Source organism: Salminus brasiliensis, chromosome 3 (genome assembly GCF_030463535.1).
Source record: "Salminus brasiliensis chromosome 3, fSalBra1.hap2, whole genome shotgun sequence".
Taxonomy (NCBI): domain Eukaryota; kingdom Metazoa; phylum Chordata; class Actinopteri; order Characiformes; family Bryconidae; genus Salminus; species Salminus brasiliensis.
Window position 1 is genome coordinate 48,356,943 of NC_132880.1, and position 23,832 is coordinate 48,380,774.

Below are 23,832 nucleotides of genomic sequence, written 5' to 3' on the forward strand. Positions count from 1 at the left end.
CCGCAGCCATTATTTCAGCTTTAAGTGCTGCTTTGGTCGCAGCAGTGCGGTGGTGACGCACAGAGCCGGGCTTGAGTGGCATGATGAAGACGTGCAGTTAAAGTGTCGGCAAGCCCTGCATCATTTGGCAGGGGGCTCTGTGCAACACATGGCAAATCACATCAGCGGTGCTTTATATAGCGTGGGAAAGAGCATTTGGAGTGGAGTTCAGCATCATCACATGCTGCTGGTACACTACGTAATGTGGAACTTCCTGGGGGGGGGGGGGGGGGGGGGGGGTACAGCGGCTCTTTAGCTCCTTCCTGATTCTGGAGACTAATGCCATCTCTAAGGGTGTAATGACAACTTCATAGCTTCATGTCAGTGTGGCCCATTCATTTCCATAACAGTGTCCCACCACTTAGAGAAATGAGATTTAGCCAGTCATACACATCAATCCAGCTTTAAGCTAAAGTAAATGCAGAGCAAAAACCTTGTGTCTCCAAAATGGCAATTTTACAGGGGAAGAAAAAAAATCAATGGAAGTCAATGTAAAATAATTATATCCCAAGTCATTTTGGAACATTTCTATTGGTCTATTTTTAATACAATTCTGACTCAATTTAAAGAACTAGATTCATCAGATTCACATAAAAAAGAGTCAAAAACAGCAAAAATGGAGATGCAAAGTTTTAGTTTTAGTGTTTTAATGCTCATGTTTACCTTCTGATTTAATAAAATACAGTAAGTTCTGATTATGCATAAAGTATTTGAAAATACTTAATAATTAAAAATGTATTCATATGTTTTTGTATGATGGCCAGAAATGCAAATACATAGGGCACAACTGATCTGGAAATGTTTGGGGGGCTGATCCTGACATTTTGAAGATCTTAAAATTATGATAATAACAATATGGCCAATCCCTTTTTATGGTAAGTGTGTCTAATAACTGTGTAATAACAATGTAACTACTGGTGATCAAGACACTGTTACAGTAGCTTTACGGTAGTACAGCATACATAATCCCAAAAATAATGGATGGATGGGGCACCATCAGCAGTTCCACTGCTCCACAGCTCGGCGCTGGGGGGCTTTTATAGCCCTCTAGCCCACGCCTGGCGTTAGGCAGCATGGTGCCAATAGCTTCATGTTTATCCGTATATCCAGAGGTCCTATTCTATTGGCAGTATTTCTCTACAGGGACTAGACCAGCTGTGCATGTGTCATCTATGTCATCTAGTAATGGGTGCAGCTTAAAGTAGCTAGATGCATTCATTAGAAGGGGTGTCCTCAAACATTTGGACATATAGTGTAGGTGTTTTAACACAAGCTGTACTACTGTAAGCCATCTGTAACATTGAATAAGTCAGCTACGACATGTTATGACGTGATTATTAGTGTGTAACTACACTACGGGTATCAGAGACAGTATGGAGTGCGGCCTATCTGCCATTACTGTATTATATTCATACAGAAAATGCCATACAACAGCTATATTAATAGTTAACCAGAGCTTTAATGATGGGTATTATTGCCAGTGCTCAGGAGAAACAGTAGAAATTCATAATGAAATGAAATTCATGTGAAATAATATGGATAATGTAGAACTTAGGGGGTGGAGCTATGCAATTAGCTTACTTTTAGTGGCATATGTGTAATTTTGCTTCATAAAAAGTTTAATGTAGAGTGTATAAAATGTTGCAGTGCTGCTGAAGTCTAGGTTTTGTATGTCTTACAACCACGATAGTCGGTATTGCTGCTGTATAGCTGAATAAAGGGTAATTCATTATTGGTACCTCATTAGGAGGTCGTGTGTTCGAATCTCTGGGACCAAAAAATCAACTATTGGCCATTAGTTTTTTACATTACCAACAAAAAACATCCATTTGTTATCGACATTTGTTATCTGTCCATAATACCAGCCAACCAATATATCGGAGGCTATAGAAAGCCTTAAAAAATACTGCAGAGACCTGCCTGACCTATGTACACCATTACGAATAGGGGTTATAAGGTGTAAGAGCATCAGATACAGTCATTTCTTTCAACACTAAAAAATGACTGGGTGACCTATATAAATATGATGTAATTTAGAGAGAGGTGGGCACAGGTTGACTCTGGTTCCATTGTGCCAACAAGTGTCAGCGGTTCAGCGTTCCAGCCTTATACAACACCAGCTGCTTTCAGTGAGATCTGCATCATAACAAATAGAGGCTGGCAAGTAGCCTAATGAAAGCAGACGGACACTGAGCTGCTGGACCAAATGGCCCTAAAGAAGCAAGGAATCTGTGGATTGCCAATGTTCTCAAGCTCAGTTCCCTTCCAGGCTTATTTGCAGGGACTTTTTAATTACAGTACACACTGTATGGGATATGCCGTACCTCCAACACAATGTACACAATGGAGGCCTATTCTCAGGGAATATCTGACATTATGGAGGTCATGAAGGGCTGATCGATCTGATCTGGGGTTTGCTCCAATCTTCACCGACTCCAACGCCCTCAAAAAGTCTCTTCCAACACCGAAAAAAAACAAAAAAACGAACAGAAACGTACGCCGTGTGTCAATTATGTTCTGGGAGTCCTACGATCTACTTTATTTGCGCCTGCAGGTACAAAAATAGATGACAGACACATCAGAAGCTACTGAGTTACAGTGATGGAGAGCGCAAAATAACCAGTGTGTTCTGGAGCACTAGGCATCGACATTTTCTACTGAAATGCGACGGCGGTAAACAACAGGTGAGTATACTTTATTCATCTCCGTTCTTGAGGAAAGACTGCATGTGCTTTATTTCTTTTTTTAAAGCACAAAGCTCGTGGATGCCAGGTTTCATGGAAAGGCACGGGCCCAGAGTTTCGTTTGTGGGATCAGCTGTACCGCTACAGAGAGGTTTTGAGTCTACCTACGTCTGAATTACGTCTGAACTACGAGAGCAGTGTGAGAACCAGCCCTGGGAACGTCCAGAATCCCCGTTCAGTTTGGTGTTCTTGTGGCTGTTGTCACATTTCAGCATTGGCTCCCAAAATACAGCATTGGTAGACTTGCTGCACCAAGTGGAACCACCTCGCCCTGCAGTGGAGTCTTGATGTGGACTCAGGTGCACTGAATATCTGGCATTGGAACTTGGGTCTTGTCTCAGCTGGACAGCCTCTACTATGCTCGTTTGTGTCGTAAGCTCATTACTATAGGTCATATTGTTATGTTGCATTATGGACACAGAGAGAGAGAGAGAGAGAGAGAGAGACATAGTACACAATATAATGGTTGATCCCCCCTGCCTGAATGGGGCAGGAGTCCAGTGCCGTCCTCATCCGCGTACCACCATCGTTCGGCATCGGACGGCAGGAAAGAAAGCACATAGACATCCACGCCGATGCAGACATCTCTGCCAATGCAGGGCTTCCATAAGCCACTCCTTGTTGCTCCATCAAGTCCCGCTCCCTCGCTTCCAAATCCTCTACTCTGGCAAGGGCTCAGCTGGCTCCCTCAAAAGAACCCCTCACACCGTCACCTCGGTCTTGCTGTTGGTGACATAGTAGGGGTGCGGCGGCAGGTAGTGCTGGCTGTGGGCGGAGGTTAATTCGTTGACCTGCTCCACCAACGCACTGTGCCTCTTCGGGGCGTACGTGTGGCGGCGGCCCAGCGTCTCTGTTGCCTCCCAGCCCTTCAGCATGCCTGTCGTGGCGATGGTGTTGGAGCTGTAGGGCAGCGGGTGTGAGCTGTGCACCTTGGTGCTTTTGGCTCTGTATCCGTTCTGCTTTTGGCACGGCATCTCTGGGCTGTACGGGTTGGTGGGCTCCGGCTCCAGCCGCACCGGCTGCAGAGGGAGCGTGCCTTTGGCCGACAGCTCTGCCATGTGCCTCCGGTTCGCGTAGAAGTTCTCGTTGGCCTTCTCCGCTGGGAGCATAAACAGAAAGAAAGAAGGTGAGTGCTGAAGAACAGTAACAGTGAGCCGTATTCAACAATGTCTGCTCGTATACTGATGGATACCGCTGTCCCAAATAAGGAAGCAGTGGAGAGTGTCAGAATCTTCATAAAAACTGCATAAGTGGGTTTTAAGAATCATCCTCAATCGCCATCTGTAGATATATATTTTATAAAAGTATTGGGACACCTGCTTATTTATTGTCTTCTGAAATAAAGGGTATTAAAACTAACGACAAGTGTTAGTGACATTAGAATGCTGGATGATCTGAAACATAAAATATTGAATGTTTTGTTAGATTAGCAACAGAGGCTGCGTTTACAACTTCTCAAGTAGTGGCAAAGGTTGTCCAAACTTTCGCAATAAAACTGTATTTCCTATAAAGAATGCAGTACTGTAACATTTCCATTAAGCCTACAACATAAATGTCAGTTTAATTTGATCAAAATTGATATTTTATATAAATATTTGAAACACTAAATGAAAAAAAAAAGTATTGGGACACCTGTTCATTCACTGTTTCTTCTGAAATCAAGGCTATAAAAAAGAGCTGATCCTGCTTTTGTTGGAGTAACTGTCTCTACTGTCCAGGGAAGAAGGCCTTCTACAAGATTTGGAGAAGGAGCATTGCTGTGAGGATCTGATTGCACTCAGCAACAGACGCATTAGTGAGGTCACCACCCCACCTCATCCTAAATGTACTGGATGGAGCTCCACCATCCATCATTCCAGAGAACACAGCTCAATGCTGGGGGGCTTTATACCCCTCCTCTAGCCCACGCCTGGCATTAGGCAGCATGGTGCCAATAGATTCATGAGGTTCATATAGTGTAGCTTTTTTTTTTTTGAGCTCAAGCAACATGATGGAAGGTAAAAATAATGTAAAAGTAACATAATTAACAGTTGAAATGAAACAAAACAGGAGAATATTTAACACATAATGCAATAAGAGTACAGTCTTCTGATCAACACTGTTAAAATAAAGGAAATGCTGAGATTTTCAATGCAACCTTCGCTGCTATGAGGTCTTCCTTGGAGACACCAACACTGCACTGATTTCCCCACAGACGTACTGTATTCTTATCCAGGAGGTCTTGATTTACATAGCTACAAGGAGCTACAAGCAGCAGTTGGTGGGGGGGAAATTGTTGATATGGCAAGTGGTTTAATGTTAAGTCTTAACAGGCCCTACATGAAGATACTTAAATGGTCTGAAGGTGTGAAATGTCTCCTGAATAATTCATTTGCCCCAGATTTTCCTTTTCTTTTTTCCATTATTAATGTGCATTCCCTAAATAATTAATATCTGGAATGTTATCGTTATTTGAACACATGCGGCCTCCTGGCAGCTGGTAGATCATTCAAAAACACAGCTTAAGGTTTCCGGTCTCTTGAGAAATTGTCAAATCCACACTAATTTGTTTGTCTGAATTTGCTGTTGCACTCGTCAGGCGTTTTGTGCTTACTTGATCATCCGTCATTAGGCTTTAAATCTGGTTCTGTCCATGTTTTCCGGTCCTGTCTCCAGCCAGTCGGGGCGAGATGTAATTTTCCTACCGCTCACACACCGGTGCCCACAGAGCATCACCTTGAAACTGCGCAAAGCCCTAATTGGGCAAGCCTCTGCATGCTTCAAGTCTTCATCGGTTCTTCATGACATTTTATACTTCTTAATTAAATATCCTTCAGGTGACCTTTCCAGCCACCCTGACAGCCTCCCGAGGCCCTACTAGCATGGATCTGACACCTCGCTACAGCAAAAGAGCGGCCTGCAAAACAAGCAGGCAGGCAGTGGGAAGACCAGGCTGGTCGTCTGGGAGAACAAGGCCCTTTCATTCACATTAATACCCTGAGATTAACATACATCAGAGAGAGAGAGAGAGAGAGAGAGTGGAGAGAGTGACCACCCAGTCCCTGGCAGCACAGCGGTGGCGGCGGCGGCGGCCCAAACAGTTTAGCTCTGCTGCCGTCTCCCGAACGGGTCTCCCGAGCCGGCTTGCCTTTGAAAAACTTCTCCAAAGCTTCTCCTTTTGTTTCCCTAACGGTCCGGCTGCACAGGCAGTTCTTCGGTGGATTACCAGCGGGGAGGTATCAGCTGTGGATGAATATCACGGTGAGAGGTCTCCACCATTACACGTACCGTTTCTCCCGCTGGCTTCCAGCTTCACGTTCAGACATCCGAAGATGAACTGATTTCGGTCGAGCTCATGCGAAGTAGTCCTTGTCTCATTCTATTTTAAACGTTAAAGAAAACTTACTGCAGTGGGAAGACTGGCTCAATGAATGCGAAAAGCAGGCATCTATACTATGTCCAAATGTTTGTGGACACCCCTCGTAATGACATTTACATTTTACATTTATGGCATTTAGCAGACGCTCTTATCCAGAGCGACTTACAAAGTGCTTTGCTATTTACCCAAGAAAAGCCTTAGCTAGTTAGAATAGACTAATAATTCAAAAGATACCTCTAAGTTTTAGACATTGCTAAACACAATACAATAAGGCGACCATAGAACTAATGAATGTAAAGCACGCAGCTTTTTGAGATTTCGCTCTTCGCTGCTTGTCTAGTACCTGTCGAGAAGTATTATCAGTAGAATAGGACTCTCTGGAGAAGATGATCATGAACCTATTGGCACCATGCTGCCTTATAATGTGGTTGGTGTGGTGCAACAGATAACACCACTACCTGCCACTGAGCTACCACACCATGTGGGAGACTGGGGGTTCGATTCCCAGTCTGGGTGACTGGGTGCTGCGCACTGGGTGTCCTTGAGCAAGGCTCCTAACACTACATTGGCCAATAACGTTGTAAGTCGCTCTGGATAAGAGCGTCTGCTAAATGCCATCAATGTAAATGTAAATGTAAATGCCAGGCGTGGGCTAGTAGAGGGGGTATGAAGCCCCCCAGCATTGAGGAGCTGTGGAGCAGTGGAAGAACTGTGTTCTCTGAAATGATGGTGGTGGAGCTCCACCCAGTACTTTTGGGATGAATTGGGGAGTCTGGAATAAGGTGGGTTGATGACTGTCCAACGTTTTGACTTTACTAACGCTCTTGTCACGAAATGCAATCAAATCCTCACAGCAATGTTCTTCCAAAATCTAGTAGAAAGCCTTCTTCCCTGGACAGTAGAGACTAGTAGAGAGTTTCTCCAACAAATGCAGGATAGAGGTAAAATATAGCAGGAAGAAACAATGCATGAGCATGTGTCCCAATACTTTTGTCCATGTAGTGTATTTTCTGAAATCCATCACCAAGAAAAATGAGATACTTTTGCTTTTACTTCATCAAAAGCAGAGAAATCAGAGGAACTTTCTGAAGCTTTCTGTCGTGAACAAGCAAGCAGCCGCTGTAATTGACATATGCCAGCTGCAATTCAGATGGAGAGCAGCGTATCATATTTGCTACTTAGTTTGGCAGCAGAACTCCGGTAATGCATTTATCAGAAGAGTAATGCAGCAGACCCTCAGAAAAACATTCAAACTGAAGTAACAATTTTTCCATTTCCATTTAGCCTTGCCAAGGTCTGGCAAAATCGAATGCTACGACCTTACAGATTGCATTTCAGTCCCCCTCACAAAAAAAAAAAAAGAATCAAGGGCCATGAATCTGAGTCCTATTTGGAGCATTAAAATTCCCAGGATTACATGCCTCGTAACCAGAGGCCACTGGGGAGGTCGAGAAGAGAAAGCCTTGTTAGTGTGTTTATTGGGAAGAGGTTTGTGCATTTAGCTCCCTCTGCTAATCATTATTATTAAAAGTATTAGTTAACAAATCATGATTAAACACGCTGCTCCTCATAAACCTGGACACACAGTGTCACTGACGTGAAGCACTAAAAGCTATTTGAGTACCAATAGTACCCCTTTATCCTCTTCAACATGAGTGAGGGTGTATTTGAGTGAGTATGAATGGGTGAATATTAGTGAGGGAGTGATTATATAAGTGAAGGAATGAGTGAGTTAGTGTTTTAGTGAGTGAATAGATAAGTGAATGAGTATAAGTGAGTGAATGAGTGAGAATATAAATGAAGGAATGAGTGAATATTGTAGTGAATGAGTATAAGTGAGTCACTATATGTGTGACTATGAATGAGTGAGTATAAGTGAGTCACTATATGTGTGACTATGAAGGAGTGAGTGTATAAGTGAGAGAATGAGTGAGAATATGAGTGGATAAATATGTGATAGACTGAGTGTATAAATGAAGGAATGAGAATGAATGAGTGAGTACGAATGGTAAGTGAATATTTCTGTGAATGAGTGAGTATGAACAAGTGAGTGTATAAGTGAGAGAATGAGTGAGAATATGAATATGAATGAATAAGTGATTGAGTGAGTATATAAATGAAGGGATTTTGAGAATGGTGAGTGAATATTTCAGTGAATGAGTGAGTGTAAGTGAGTGAGTTAGTATATGTGTGAGTATGAATGAGTAAATATATAAATAAGTAAAGAAATGAGTGAGTGAATATTTTAGTGAGTATATAAGTGAATGAGTATGAATGGGTGATTATAAGTGAGAGAATGAGTGAGAATATGAGTGAGTATGAATGATGTGAGTGAGTATATAAATACAGAAATGAGAGAGTGAATATTTTAGTGAGCATGAATGAGTGAATGAGTATATAAGTGAGGAAATGAGTGAGTATGTATGAATTAGTGAGTGAGAATATAAGTGAGTGAACACATGAGTATGAATAAGTGTGCAGGTGATGAGTATATAAGTGAAGAAATAAGTGAGTATATAAGTGAATGGGTATGAATGAGTGTATATATAAGAGAGAGAATGAGTGAGAATATGACTGAGTATATAAATACAGAAATAAGTGAGTGAATATTTTATGAATGAGTATGTGAGTATATAAGTGAATGAGTATGAATGAGTGAGTATAAGCGAGTGAGTTAGTATATGTGTGAGTATGAATGAGTGAGTGAGTATATAAGTGAAGGAATGAGTGAGTGAATATTTTAGTAAGTATATAAGTGAATGAGTATGAATGAGTGAGAATATGAGTGAGTATATAAATACAGAAATGAGGGAGAGAATATGTTATTGAGCATGAATGAGTGAAGGAGTATATAAGTGAGGAAATGAGTGAGTAGGTATGAAATAGTGAGTGAGTATATACGTGAGTGAACACGTGAGTATATAGCTAAAGGAACAAGTTAGTGAATATTTTAGTGAATTAATATGAATAGGGTATGTGAGTGTATAAGTAAATGAGTATGAATGAGTGAGTATAAGTGAGTGAGTCAGTATATGTGTGAGTATAAATTAATAAGTGACTGAGTGAGTATATAAATGAAGGAATGAGTGAGTATGAATGGTAAGGGAATATTTCAGTGATTGAGTGAGTATAAGTGAGTGAGTGAGTATATGTGTGGGTATGAATGAGTGAGTGAGTATTTCAGTGAGTGAGTATATGGGTGAGTAGGTATGAATGAGTGAGTGAGTATTTCAGTGAGTGAGTATATGGGTGAGTAGGTATGAATGAGTGAGTGAGTATAAGTGAGTGAGTGAGTATATGTGTGGGTATGAATGAGTGAGTGAGTATTTCAGTGAGTGAGTATATGGGTGAGTAGGTATGAATGAGTGAGTGAGTATTGCAGTGAGTGAGTATATGGGTGAGTAGGTATGAATGAGTGAGTGAGTATTTCAGTGAGTGAGTATATGGGTGAGTAGGTATGAATGAGTGAGTGAGTATAAGTGAGTGAGTGAGTATATGGGTGAGTTGGTATGAATGAGTGAGTGAGTATAAGTGAGTGAGTGAGTATATGTGTGGGTATGAATGAGTGAGTGAGTATTTCAGTGAGTGAGTATATGTGTGGGTATGAATGAGTGAGTGAGTATTTCAGTGAGTGAGTATATGTATGGGTATGAATGAGTGAGTGAGTATTTCAGTGAGTGAGTATATGGGTGAGTAGGTATAAGTGAGTGAGTGAGTATATGTGTGGGTATGAATGAGTGAGTGAGTATTTCAGTGAGTGAGTATATGGGTGAGTAGGTATGAATGAGTGAGTGAGTATTGCAGTGAGTGAGTATATGGGTGAGTAGGTATGAATGAGTGAGTGAGTATTTCAGTGAGTGAGTATATGGGTGAGTAGGTATGAATGAGTGAGTGAGTATAAGTGAGTGAGTGAGTATATGGGTGAGTTGGTATGAATGAGTGAGTGAGTATAAGTGAGTGAGTGAGTATATGTGTGGGTATGAATGAGTGAGTGAGTATTTCAGTGAGTGAGTATATGGGTGAGTAGGTATGAATGAGTGAGTGAGTATTTCAGTGAGTGAGTATATGTATGGGTATGAATGAGTGAGTGAGTATTTCAGTGAGTGAGTATATGGGTGAGTAGGTATGAATGAGTGAGTGAGTATTTCAGTGAGTGAGTATATGTGTGGGTATGAATGAGTGAGTGAGTATTTCAGTGAGTGAGTATATGTGTGGGTATGAATGAGTGAGTGAGTATTTCAGTGAGTGAGTATATGGGTGAGTAGGTATGAATGAGTGAGTGAGTATAAGTGAGTGAGTGAGTATATGGGTGAGTAGGTATGAATGAGTGAGTGAGTGAGTATAAGTGAGTGAGTGAGTATATGTGTGGGTATGAATGAGTGAGTGAGTATTTCAGTGAGTGAGTATATGGGTGAGTAGGTATGAATGAGTGAGTATGAGTGAGTCAGTATATGAATTCTGTGAACAGTCAGTATATAACAGTGTATATTTGAGTGAGTTTATGAGTAACTACGTAAGTATCAGTGAGTGAGTGAGTATATGGGTGAGTGTGTATGAGTGTGTGAATTAATGAGCGAGTTAGTTGCTTAGCTACAAGCCAGATCAATGAGGGGCTTTAATTCTTAAGAAGTAGGTCATGCCTTTTCATAAAGGATTACACACCTGTCTATAAGGCTCAGTTAACACCCATGTATTAGGTTTACTTCTTTAAATCATGGAAATAATGATAAAATAAGCTAAATCATTATTTTTATATTTTATTTATTATTTTATAAATATATAAACTGTTTTATTGAATTACTTGAACTGGTCACTTTAATGGCAGAATGCAGCTAACAACCCAAAGAATGTCCAAACATTGCATTCCAGAATTTAGCCTTCAAAAGTAATGAGGAACGCAGGCAGTCTTACCCACAGCTTTCAACGAGGCATACTTGTTGAGCTCCTTGCCAGGCTGTGGCTGCTCATAGGCGTGGGAGACCTGTCCCAGCGGGGGGTACTGTGTCATAGCCTGCATCAGGGCTGATCCTGGGCCTACATTGTTCATCTGCGTGCCCTCTGAAGACAAGAAAAAGAAAAGACAGAGAGGATCAGGGGCAGGATTTGACAGAGCTCAGTCATACATCACTGTCTGAAAATAGAAGCTTCAAAACGGTGAAGAACTCTGGACTGTCTGGAGATGAGTAAAATGAATGCGGCCGAGCTTCAAGGTTTTACAAGACATATAGGAACAATTCACACATTTAAAAAGTGCTGAATGTGAAAGCTTGCAGCTTGGCTTGCAGCTCGGCCTGTAGCTCGGCCTGCCGCAATAATGTCGTTATTGACTCATCAAACAACATACGGACACGACCTCGACATCATTTTTGCGGACCTCGATGTACGCCATTGTGTGGACCTGCATGTTAGTTTACATAGGACAGCAGGTCTCCAGTATTTAGTGGGTTGAGCTGTTCTGCTCTCTCGTCTGATCTGTGTTGGAGGCGGGGCTTGAGCCCATTAGAACTAGCGCCATCTATAGTACAGAAAATGCAAAGTGCAGTGCCAGCAATGACCAATACATCAGTAAGAGCGCCTCCATTCACACAGAGCGGACTGCGACAGGTGAAGACTAATGTTCCTGAAGGGCTGTAGACTGTAGACCAGTCAGAACATTTGGAAGAATCTGTCCTGATGGACCTGGTTTCGAAGTGGCACTGCACAGCTCCAGTGTGGGAACGTTTTGGCCCATTAACGTGAGCAAGCCGGTGGGTCGACTTTAGCATTTATGTTTTACTTAGCAATTGTATCCAAGGCCAGAATATTCCTTCTATTTAAAAAAATAATTCATTCATACATTATTCGGACAAAAGTATTGGGACACCTGCTTATTCAGTGTTTTTCTGAATAAAATCTTTTGTTGGAGTAACTTTTTTTTTTTACTGTTCAGGGACGAAGGCCTTCTACTAAATTTTGGAGGAGCATTGCTGTGAAGGTTTGATTGCATTTAGCAACAAGAGTGTTAGTGAGGTCAGGATTTTGGATGATGATCACCACCCCACCTCATCATCCCCAACTCCCCAACTCATCCCAAATGTACTGGATGGAGCTCCACCCTCCATCATAGCTCAGCTGAATACCTTCTAGCCCACACCTGGCATTAGGCAGGACGGTACCAATAGGGTCATGTTTATTTATCTGCTCCAGAGAGTCCTATTGTATTGGCAGTACTTCTCTGTGTTTGTGTGTGTGTGTGTGTGTTTGCAAATCCGTGTCAGAAATAGGTGCATTGTAATGTTGCTGAATATAAAAAAAGGGTTTGTTATCCATTAAAAGGGGTGTCCACAAACATTTGGACATATAGTCGAGTTACTGTGACAGGTCTGCTTGCAGTCTTGCTCTTCAGTGGGTCCTCCTTCATGTTCAGGCCTGATTAAGGATGTGTCCCATCGCTGCTCTTCGAGTTACAGCTAACAACATAATGGCCTGCATGGGGTCGGTCACATCGACCCAGCCACATATCTTTGGAATTCTCCCTTCTCGGCATGCCATCCCCAGGAAACCGATCATTAGCCATGGATTTCTGGAGCTTCAGCCAGGCTCTCCTGTGCTAACCCCCTGCGATCGAATTCTTTTGAACGGCTAATGTTGAAACATGTTAATGCCAAAAGCAACGGCGGGCTCCGGCTGAGAGAGCATCCAGTATTCCTGATGAGGAGCTGAATTGAATTTTTTCTCCTAATTTTGCTGCTACAACAGTCTGACCTGAAGCTGCCAAGGCTTGTCATCTCTAGGGACACAGCTGGTTTAAGTCAGAAAACTGTTCAGGAGGCCATACCGGTCCAGCAGCAGACAGCTGGTCAATTGAAGGGTGTAGGGCAGCGGGGCAAATTGCCCAGCGCTTTGCATACTGGCATTGGAGACCAGTCAGATGTTGTGACCATTATTTCTAACCGTCTTGGTGAGCCAGAGGAGTCTGGAAGTGATTCCCTGTACTCTGGAGAAGGATTTGGGACAGCAGACCAACATACATGTTAATTAAGCCAATGCACAGTACTGTTTTATAGTACTGTGAATTATGTACAGGTACATATGGGGTGTTTTATAGCTTGCAATGGCTCACAAGTTTGGGCACCCCAGATGAACTGCGCCCAAATCTTCCTAAGCCATCATCATCATCATTACCACGGGATCTAGGCCGATCCAGACATGTTTTAATGGATCGGGTACTGGCTATTTTAATCTCAATCCGGTTTCAAGTCTTTGATTTAACCCAGATATTCAGAGCGCCATCTGCTGTCCTCAAGGCTCCATTAACGGACACTATAGCCCAGCCGGCTGCAGCAGCAGCAGTGTGGACGTTCTCAGAAGGCAAATAAAGGAGTTGAGGTTTTGGTTTTTGTGGACCTATTTTACAGTGGAACCTGAAAACAGACCATAATATCTGACCCTTTATAAAACCATCACTGAAATGCTCTGTTTTACCAGCGGGAGAACCGGCACTCGTCTTTCTCTGTTTATAAACCAGCAATGAAGAACCCATTCAGAACCAAGTGGAGGCTAATGCTAATGCTAACACACATACACTAACTATAGAAACCCTAATCACACACACAGCACATTCACCCACTATAAACCAGTTACTACACCAGTAGACCAACAACCACAGATACCAGTGCAGAGTGTGTACCACTACACACACACACACACACAGGAAGTGATAAGACTGCAGTGTTGTAAAGGAGCTGGGAGCTGATTGGTCAGGGAGGAGAGTCAGACTGGATTATCAGATATTAAACACTATAAAACATCATTTTAAGATTTTAGTCTCGACTAAACTAAATCAGTCAGTCCAGAAAGTCTGATTATAGAAACTGATACTAAAATAAAGAGATTTACTGAACCCGTTAATCAGCAGCTCGTCTGATCTAAACTGTGGGCTGGATTATTATTTATACACACACAGAGATCAGATCAGATCAGTATTGGGATCCCTATCCTAAACACATCTCAAAATCCACAATGTACTACTTTAAGAGGCGCAATCTGAAGATCTTGCCATGGCCCTCACAGTCCCCCAACCTGAACACCTTCAGACAACTATGAACAGACCTCAAAAGAGCAGTGCAGCAAGACGACCCAAGAATCTCACGCAATTTGAAGCCTTGTGAGGGAACAATGGCTGAACGTCCCTTAAACCAGAGCTGAAAGACTCTCAGCTGCTACAAAAAACATTTACGAGCTGGGATAGTTTCCTAAAGGGGGTGTTAAGGGGGTCACTAAGTAGTGACCACACAGCGTGCCCATACTTTTGCTTCAGGTTTTGACTTTTAAACAGTAAAAGATGGTGATGATTGGTGATGTCAGGACGTTGGAGGAGTATCACCACCCCACCTCATCTCCTATGCCCCAACTCATCCCAAAAGTATTAGATGGAGCTCCACCATCCATCATTCCAGAGAACACAGTTCTTCCACTGCTCCACAGTAACAGATGTTGTATTTTGACCAGGGGTGCCCAAACTTTTGCATGCCCGTGTATATAATTTAGACCATGCCTTACTGTGCACCCATTACACTCTGTTCTTTAGAAACTGGTGTACCTTCTGAAGTCAAAGGGACTGGCTGAGACCTCACCTATTATTCCCCATGTCTGGTGATTAGCACTATGGGTTCCACAGTCTGTGCAGTACAGTAGGTGAAACCTAAAATAATAGCTCCAGTAGGTACAGAAGGGTAATTTTTACCTCTCCAGAAAGATTAGCATCTACACTGAGCAAGAAATGAGCTGGTCCATTCTTCGCTAACGCTGGAGTTTAGGGGGATTTTCCGCATTCGCAAAAATGGGCAGACTTCCCGTGGGCAGACTTCCCGTTCAGCGTAGATGCTAATCTTTGAGGACCCAAGGTTTTCCCAGGTAGGACACACATCCTTCAAGAAGCATGCTGAAGGTTTCACTAAATGCTGGTTAGACTTGTATTCAAAATATTAATACTTAAATACAGTGGCATGCAAAAGTTTGGGCACCCCTGGTAGGCCTGTCCCAAAAACAGGCCTATATTGTCCCTGACATTATTGCCATAAATTATATTATTGTAATTTCAAGACCATTTCATGCCACGGATATACAAAAAATAAATAGCATAAATTAGAATATAATATTTCTGCAGAGTCCAGTCAGTGGTTATGTAAAGTATGGTCATTTCATCAAGATTTATGTGGTCATATCTGAGCAGAACCACATATACTTTATTGACAAAAGTATTGGGACACCTGTTCATTCATTGCTTCTTCCATAATCAAGGGTGATAAAAAAAATGTTTATCCTGCCTCTGTTGGAGTAACTGTCTCAGTACTGTCCAGAGAAGAAAAGGCTTTTTTGACATTTAGCTGACGCTCTTATCCAGAGCAAATTACAAGGTTACTGGTATTATAGAGGAGGGTCAGTGTAGTGTTAGGAGACTTGCCCAAGGACTCTTATTGGTATAGCACAGCATAGTCACCCAGACCGGGAATCGAACCCCAGTCTCCCACATGGTGTGGTAGCTCACTGGCCGGTAGTGGTGTTACCTCTTGCGCCACACCAACCAATATGATGAGGATGATCACCACCCCACCTCAGCATTCCCAACTCCCAAACCTATCTCAAAAGCACTGGATAGAGCTCCACCATCCATCATTCCAGAGAACACAGTTCTTCCACTGCTCCACAGCTCAATGCTGGGGGGCCTTATACCCCTCTACTCGCCCACGTCTGGAATTAGGCAGCATGGTGCCAATAGGTTAAGGCTTATCTGCTCTAGAAAGCCATGTTCTATGGCAATGCTTCTCTACAGGGACTAGATAAGCTGTGTGTGTGTGTGCAATAACACAGTTTTAGCAATTGGTGCAACCTTAAGTGGCTGAATGCATTCATTAGAAGGGGTGTCCACAAATATTTGGACATTATTACATTATTATATAGTGTCATATCAAGGTATTGTATAATTGTATAACCATATTGATCTATACTGTATCAGGAAGATGCTTCCAGCCTGAATTAAGGATATGACTATGGGAATCACATCATCCTAATCAGCACTGTTTACATGCAAGGACATGTTCCCTAATTATCACACTTATGGCCACAGTCTGATAATGGACTCGATATGCCAGGTGTGGAAATCATCAACGGCGTCAAATTGGGGAAAAGTAATTAAAGTGTGGCGAAGTCCTAAGTGCTTGAAAAGTAATATTCATTGCCGTGGTGTAATCAGAAGGGATGACAAAAACATCCTGTTGCTGAGGCAATGAGGCTGTAATAGGAGCAGGCCTTCGCTGTCTGAAGGACAGGAAGGAAGGAAGGAAGCAGAAAAATGAGAAACCTACTAGAATATGGAAATCAGCTCCTTCAGTAATCATCCTTCAAACACTGACCTTGAACAACAACAGCAACGAAATCAGGGACGCCTGAATCTCAGTGTTTTTCTGTGAAGGAATAACCCATCTATGAAGGCTAGCAACATGTGGAAGCTATCAGAGATCATCTGACCTCATCTCAGATGCTGACAGATGACCCCGCTTGCTGGCTTCTAGTCATTATTCGAAACGTGGTCAGATGTTTTCATGATGATTTTTGACACATCACGTCTGGTGGTCCGGCTACTAGGGCTGTGTATTGGTGTACAGACAAGAACCTGGTGAGGTCACTAATAGGCAGACCACGGCTGGGGTCGGGACTAGGCCTAGTAGCTCAGGAAACTCACAGGCCGGTTCAATTCATTTCCATTAAAGACATTTAGCAGACATTCTTCTCCAGAGCTTCACTGTTTACTCAGAAAATACCCTTAACTAGTTTATATCGACTAGAGTCCAGAAGATCCTCTAATCTTAGACTCTACTAAATACAGAAGTCAGTCTGGAGACACAATCCTCCATACACTCTACACTCTGCACACTAAGTACTCTCAGAAGAGGAGGGTCTTCAGTCTGGGTTTGAAGACAGCGAGCGATGGACTCTGCTGTTCGGACACCCAGGGAAAGCTCGTTCCACCACTTCGGTGCAGGACAGTAAAAAGTCTGGACGCTCGTCTTCCGTGGATCTTAAAGGATGGCGGGTCGAGCCGAGCCGTACTTGAGGCTGGAAGGGCTCTTGGTGCAGATCGGCTTTTGACCATCGCCATCAAGTACAGAGGGGCTGGCTGGTCCAGTCTCGGCTTTGTAGGCCAGAGTCAGGGGTCTGAATCTGATGACCTGGGCAGCAGCTACAGGAAGCTACAGTGAAGAGAGAACGCAGCAGAGGAGGAGCTGAACATGGCTGAACTTAGAGACGCTGAAGACGACCCTTTACATCGTCCATGTTGAAGACGACTTTATGTAATACAGAAAGACTAAGTTAGGCTAAGTCTCCGGTGCAGTACTAAGACAATAGACAAGACACGAGACAGGGTGCAGAGACAATAAGTATAAAAGACAATAAATAAATAAATAAATAAAGAGCCATGGCCGGCTCTTCTCCAGTATGGCTCAGATGCTCCGAGACTGGAGAAGGTGGAGCAGGACTATGAGACGAGTTATTAAGCTCTTTATATTAAGATACAAATTTTTTGAGCATTGTTTTATTTTGAATTTTACTGAATTACGAAAGAAGGTTTATTTATTACTTATTATTCCTAACTCGTCCAGTTCAGTGTGAAAACTGACTGTAAAATACTGCTGAAATACACAGAGCTGTAATTGTGCTGTAATCTGATTGGACAGTCAGTTCTTGACCAACGCTGATTGAGCTACTAGGCTACCTCAGTGTTCAGGATATGGCACTGAGTCATAAAGCAGGTTAGACATTAGCATGTTCTGGACCTCGGCTTGAGAAAATTCAATCTAACTGGACCCCTGCAATTTTCATGATACAGTTGTTCCAAATGAATTTACTGCGATACTGTAAACAAGACGATATACTGAAGACGACACTGCCATCTAGTGGTCGGGGCTCAAACGCAACACTAAATGAACCACTGTCTGCCACCAGTCTTTACATCTAAACTATTTATTAATATTTAACATATATTTGAGAACCTATACGGTACTGCAAAATGTAATATCACAATACTAAGATATATCGATATTTTCTTACATCCCTACCAGCTACAGCAGCTCCTCAAGCAGATCCTCCAGCAGCTCCTCCAGCAGCTCCTCCAGCAGCTGTAGACACGGTGGGAGATAATGGTTTTTCATATCCGCCGACAGTGATACGCTGACATCGGCCCTCTGACACGATCATTACTCAAATAAATGAATGAAACAACTCCTGGATTATTAGAGCTGAAGCAGAGAGACACTCCCGGCACTACACGGCCCTCACTCCTCTGATTTCACACAGATCCACATGTTATTAACATCCATTTTGAGCCGTATTCTCAGACGTCTTGCAATCCATGCGCAAACATCCTCATTTGGATCTTATTTGTTTACACGAGGCCATCCGTACGCCTGGCATTGATTGTGGGTTTGTCTGTCTAACAACACGCACCATGTATTTACTAAGTAAACAAGCGACAAATGTCCTCCATATGGCGCTTTATCTGCTGAAATGGGGTTTGCACACTCCGGTAACTTGTGGAAAAGAGAGGTGGGATGAATTTACTGCCCTTGCTTCTGTCTCACATACAGCGCCACCGGGGTTGGGAGGGTGGTTTCCTGTTAAAATATGCACATTGCCTCAGCCTCGTCACTGCGTTGTGCACATGCACTATAGTCACGCTACTAACTAGGTCATTTACCAAATGTTTGTGGACACCCCCCTTTATAGAAGGCATTCAGCTGCACTCGTTCACTCATCACACAAACAGCTTGTCTAGTCACTGTAGAGAAGTACTGCCAATAGTACTGCCAATAGAATAGGACTCTCTGGAGCAGATAAACAACATGAACGTATGGGTACCATGCTACCTAATGCTGCCCCCCCTTCCCCCAGCATTAAGGAACTGTGTTCTCTGAAATAATGGTGGTGATCAGCATCATCCAACATCCTGACCTCACTAACTCTCTTGTTGCTCACTGCAAATCCTCACATAATCCTCGCAAAATCTAGCAGAAAGCCTTCTTCTCCTGACAGTAGAGACATTTACTCAAACAGAAAGCAGGATCCACTCTTTTAATAGCCTTGGTTTCACAAGAAACAATGGATGAGCACGTGTCCCAATACTTTTGTCCAAATAGTGTACATCTACAGTGAGATGGTAATTGACTGCAGCCTTAAAATGCACTGACTAAGTAACAGCAATGCTATTCCTCGGAGGGGGGTAGGGGGTGGGGCGGGGGTACTTGTATGTACCTATAATTACTGCAATTACTTATTTTTTTGCTGTAATTGAATACAGGTACTTTTTGGTATCCTGATTACATAACTCTGTTACTTGTTTTCTGCTACTACCCAACTCTGAATTTCACACAACAGGACTCTCTCGCTCCCTCTCTCCCTCTCCCTCTCTCACGCTCGATCTCTCTGTTGTATTTTCAGTTGTGTTTGGGATGTCCTCCAATACACTGTTGCCATGCAACCTTCACTCACGCACAGAAAGCTCGCTTTACAGCAAGAATAGCATTGTTTTGTTGTCCGTGCCCTTAATTCCCCTGATTGGACACGGCTGGATCTGGGATGAGGCCAAACTGCTTCTGTTTGCACATCATCTCCTTGTAAATCATCTCTTCAGTGCTCGCCGGCCGCCGCGTGATGATGAACAAGTGGTTAGTCACGGGCCGAACGGCCGAAGAAATGCGCTCAGATCTGGGTCAAAATTATTTCCCAAGCAACGAACCCGAGTGGCGGACTGACAGAAATTGCTGTAATTTGTGACCGACGCTGGAGCAGAATAGCCGTTTGTCTGGAGGGAGGAGATGTCAGCTATCGCCGAAATGTCACCCCGGCTTCGCTCCCCATCATTCTCCCTTGGCACACTCTTTGATTGGATTTTAGGCCATTTCGGCAGACAGCGACTTAATGAATATGCCAGCTTTAGTTACACATGTTTCGTAGCCTGTGGCTCCGCAGCCTGCAGACAGTGCACCTCGCGCAGACGCTAAACAGCATTACAGTTAGCCGTCAAAGCCAGGAGTCGGGCAAGTGTTCTAGTCAGACAACCTCACTGGCAAGACATGGGTCATTACTGAAGGCACGAAAAAAAAAGTGCACTGCTAACCCCTAAAGGAAGCAGGCCATGCTCTGAAGTCAGGGTCGTATTTGACAATTCACCAGTTTACCAGTCATGGAAAACCTAAAAAAGCTAAGCCAATGAAATTGCATATATTAGCCACCTATTTAACATATTTTCTGATGTTGATCAGTGTTTCATATTTGACATATATACAAAAGGTGGGACTGCACAACACTGGAAAAAATGGACAATGCAATTTGGTGGTTCTGCGATATTTACTGTGATATACAGGAATTTTCACCATGATATTAATAATGCACTCTTCATATCAAGGATAATAATCTGCCTCGGGTAGAAACAACATCCAAAACAAGAACAAGAACTTCTCTATGAAGAAATCTGTTGCATGACATATATAATTGAATTTGCCTTGAGTGACAAGGCACGTCCTGCGATGTGACTATGAGGGTATGCATGTGACTTCACAGATGGTGGGAGTCACTATGGCCATGGCCACTGAGCAGGAATGCTGAGCTTCCACTGGATTACTGCAATTCACAGAAATGACTGGAATCTAGACACTAAAACTCGGTAGGAGCTCATTGAGTGGTAAAGTCAGGCTCTGAAAACAGGTGGTAAAAAACAAACCCACTGTAGCTGCGAATTTAGCAACATGCTAAGTCTGAGTAAGAGGGAAATCAAGCAAACCTGGATGAGCCAGTCTACTGAATGAGCCTGAAAACAGTGGAAAACACCCCTAAAGCCCATTCACTCGACTCTCAGATATGAGGCTTTATCCTCTAAACAGGTGTGATTTGAGCCTCAGTTAGCTGGACGCTCCTGGCATTTGGTTCTGTGGAGTCCAGCTGCTTTTGTGCTGAAAATCCCAGGAGATCAGCAATTGTAGAAGTACTCAATCCAGCCTGGGTCTGACACCAACCATCACGCCATGCTCAAAATCACTGATATTTTATGGGGTGAACATTAGCTGAAGCTGCTAGACCATCTGCATGACTGTATGCAATGCACTGATGAGATAATTGCAAGTCAAATCTTCCTACCGAACATCCAAATGTACAGTCCTACCAGCAACACTGTAAAACCACAGTATGTCACTGCTGGCTGCACTTGCAGGCCTAACTGTACTGGTCAAAAGCCTTGGCAGAATATAATGCTGTAGGCAGTCAAGCACTCATCTCAGCCTGTCCACCCACAGTCGTATTGATCCACTAATCTCCTGTTTCTGTGTTCTTGCTTAGAGACATCTTGAGGCGCATTCCATTTGTTAGTCTACGTTTCTTTCATCAATACTTATTACTGGAAGGGAATGGCATTGACTTTGAACGATGTACACCTTCCAGTTGCAGAACATGCACTGTTAGATGTATAATCAAATCTAATAGCACCAGTTCCAGTTCCAGGCTTTACGTCATGGAGGCTTGACTCGAGTGGGCTACTCAAACTCAGGCCTTATACTTGTGTGGGGAACCCAGAGGTCAAGGTTGCTCCTCCAGAACGGCATATAAAACACTGCCAGAAGATTTTACTGTTTGTTTGCTGTGAATTTCTTAGCATAAAAACTTCAGCCAGTATAGAAAACGAGGTCTTAACTGCTGATGATAATGCTAGTTCTGCTCTTGCAGACACATGCATAGATTTCATGCCCTTGAGGAACACAACCTCTCAAGCTGGGTCTAATTTACAGCCATTTTTCTTCCTAACTGAATGATCTTCAGCCAGTTCTCGATAGTTGAAGACTGCAGTCCAGCTATTTTCAAGTCTGGTTTTGTGGAAAGATTTGAAATTCCAGTGAGACGAGTGAAGTTTTCTGCTGGGGAGACTCAGTGGTCCATGTGAGTGTTACCTGAAGGAAAGCTGGAGTGAATAACAGGGGAGTTAGCAGCTCTCCAGAGGGGAGAATGAAGCCTGACAGAAGGGTCCATGAATTAATAATGTCCACTGAAGCTTCTGAGCGAGTCTGAGAGCAAGCAGAGTGAGTTGGAGAAACCTAAGACTCACACACAGCACAGTTAACCTGTAAAAAGTGGAGGACATGGATTCTGAATGACCAGTCAAGCATTTCTACAGACCATTATCACACAATGGATTCCGGTCGTGTTGTAATCATTGGCCAAGGCTGCTGCCCTTTCCTAAATACACCCGTAATTCACCCAAACACACTGACCAGGGTTTCCACTCGGTCCGGTTTAAACAACCTCAACTTCAGCTGAAAAACTCCATCCATCGTGTGTCATTTTTAACGAGGCGACCAATAAAACGAGGGTTAATCTGGACTGGAGTAAACGCAGGGCTGATTGGTGGGACAGATTAATACATCAGTAGATAATTTATTCGGCACCCATTCCGACTGTTTCAGCAAGGTTTGGTTAAAACCCTTGGGAAAACGATGGATGCCCCTCAATGCCCCTAGCGCTGGGTCAGATCCCTCAGCACCGGGTCAGAGCGCTCAAAGCCCTCAGAGCCGGGTAAGATCCCTCAGCACTGGGTCAGATCCCTCAGCACTGGGTCAGATCCCTCAGCGCTGGGTCAGAGCGCTCAAAGCCCTCAGAGCCGGGTAAGATCCCTCAGCACTGGGTCAGATCCCTCAGCACCGGGTCAGAGCGCTCAGAGCCCTCAGAGCTGGGTAAGATCCATCAGCACCGGGTCAGATTCATCAGCACCGGGTCAGATCCCTCAGCGCTGGGTCAGAACGAGGACAGTGCTCTCAGTGTTGGGTCAGAGCGCTCAGAGCCATGTAAGATCCCTCAATGCCGGGTCAGAACCCTTCAGCGCCACTTCAGATCCCTCAGTGCAGGGTAAGATCCCTCAGCGCCGAGTCAGAAACCTCAGTGCCCTCATTACAAGGTCAGATCTCTCAGTGTGGGGTCAGAGCTCTCAGAGCCGGTTAAGATTCCTCAGTGCCGGGTCAGAACCCTTCAGCGCCACCTCAGTGCCCTCAGTACAAGGTCAGATCTCTCAGTGTGGGGTCAGAGCTCTCAGAGCCGGGTAAGATCCCTCAGCGCTGGGTCAGATCCCTCAGTGCCGGGTCAGATCCCTCAGTGCCGGGTCAGAGCCCTCAGCGCCGGGTCTTGCTTAGTAGTTTAATGTACAAATATGATGCAGTGTCTCTTTGTTAGCTGTGGTGTTCCAGGCGCTGGCTAATGTTGCTAATGTTTACATGGACTGAGTGGGAGGAGTTAAACCTGCTGGATTGATCAAATCTCCTCCAGAATGAAGAAGGTCAGTCAGTGCTGGTCTTTAGGCGGTCCAGTCAGAGATGAGGTGACGTGGCGTTAGCAGAAAGAGATGCTCGGCCGCTTCTCTGCTTTGCTAAACTCTAAGCAGAACCTCCGTCTGAACGCTGCTGCTACTACTCTACGTGTGCACGACACACTTCAGCCAAGACTAGCCAGCCTTTCATCAGTGTTGGAAGGACCTCCAGACATGCTAACTGCCCTCCTGTCGACTGGGCCGAAGCCCAGTGAAGATTTTTGAGGGAGGCCCGAAAACGGGCGCACGCTCTGTTAAACGGCGCAGGCGGAAGTTCAAGCTGGACGTGACGACGCAGCGACTGTGATGAG

The 23,832-nt window shown here is 43.7% G+C and overlaps 1 protein-coding gene across 1 annotated transcript in view; it reads right to left on the reverse strand.

The window, feature by feature from the left end:
- Positions 1-274: 274 nt before the first annotated feature.
- shisa9b (shisa family member 9b) overlaps positions 275-23,832 on the reverse strand; it is a 66,206-nt gene continuing 42,648 nt past the window's right edge. Inside the window, exons 3-4 of the mRNA XM_072676434.1 lie at positions 11,053-11,199; positions 275-3,882 (exon numbers count right to left, since the gene is read on the reverse strand). Coding sequence (XP_072532535.1) covers positions 3,485-3,882; positions 11,053-11,199 — 545 coding nt within the window. The 3' untranslated portion in view covers positions 275-3,484. The remainder of the gene's footprint in view (positions 3,883-11,052; positions 11,200-23,832) is intronic.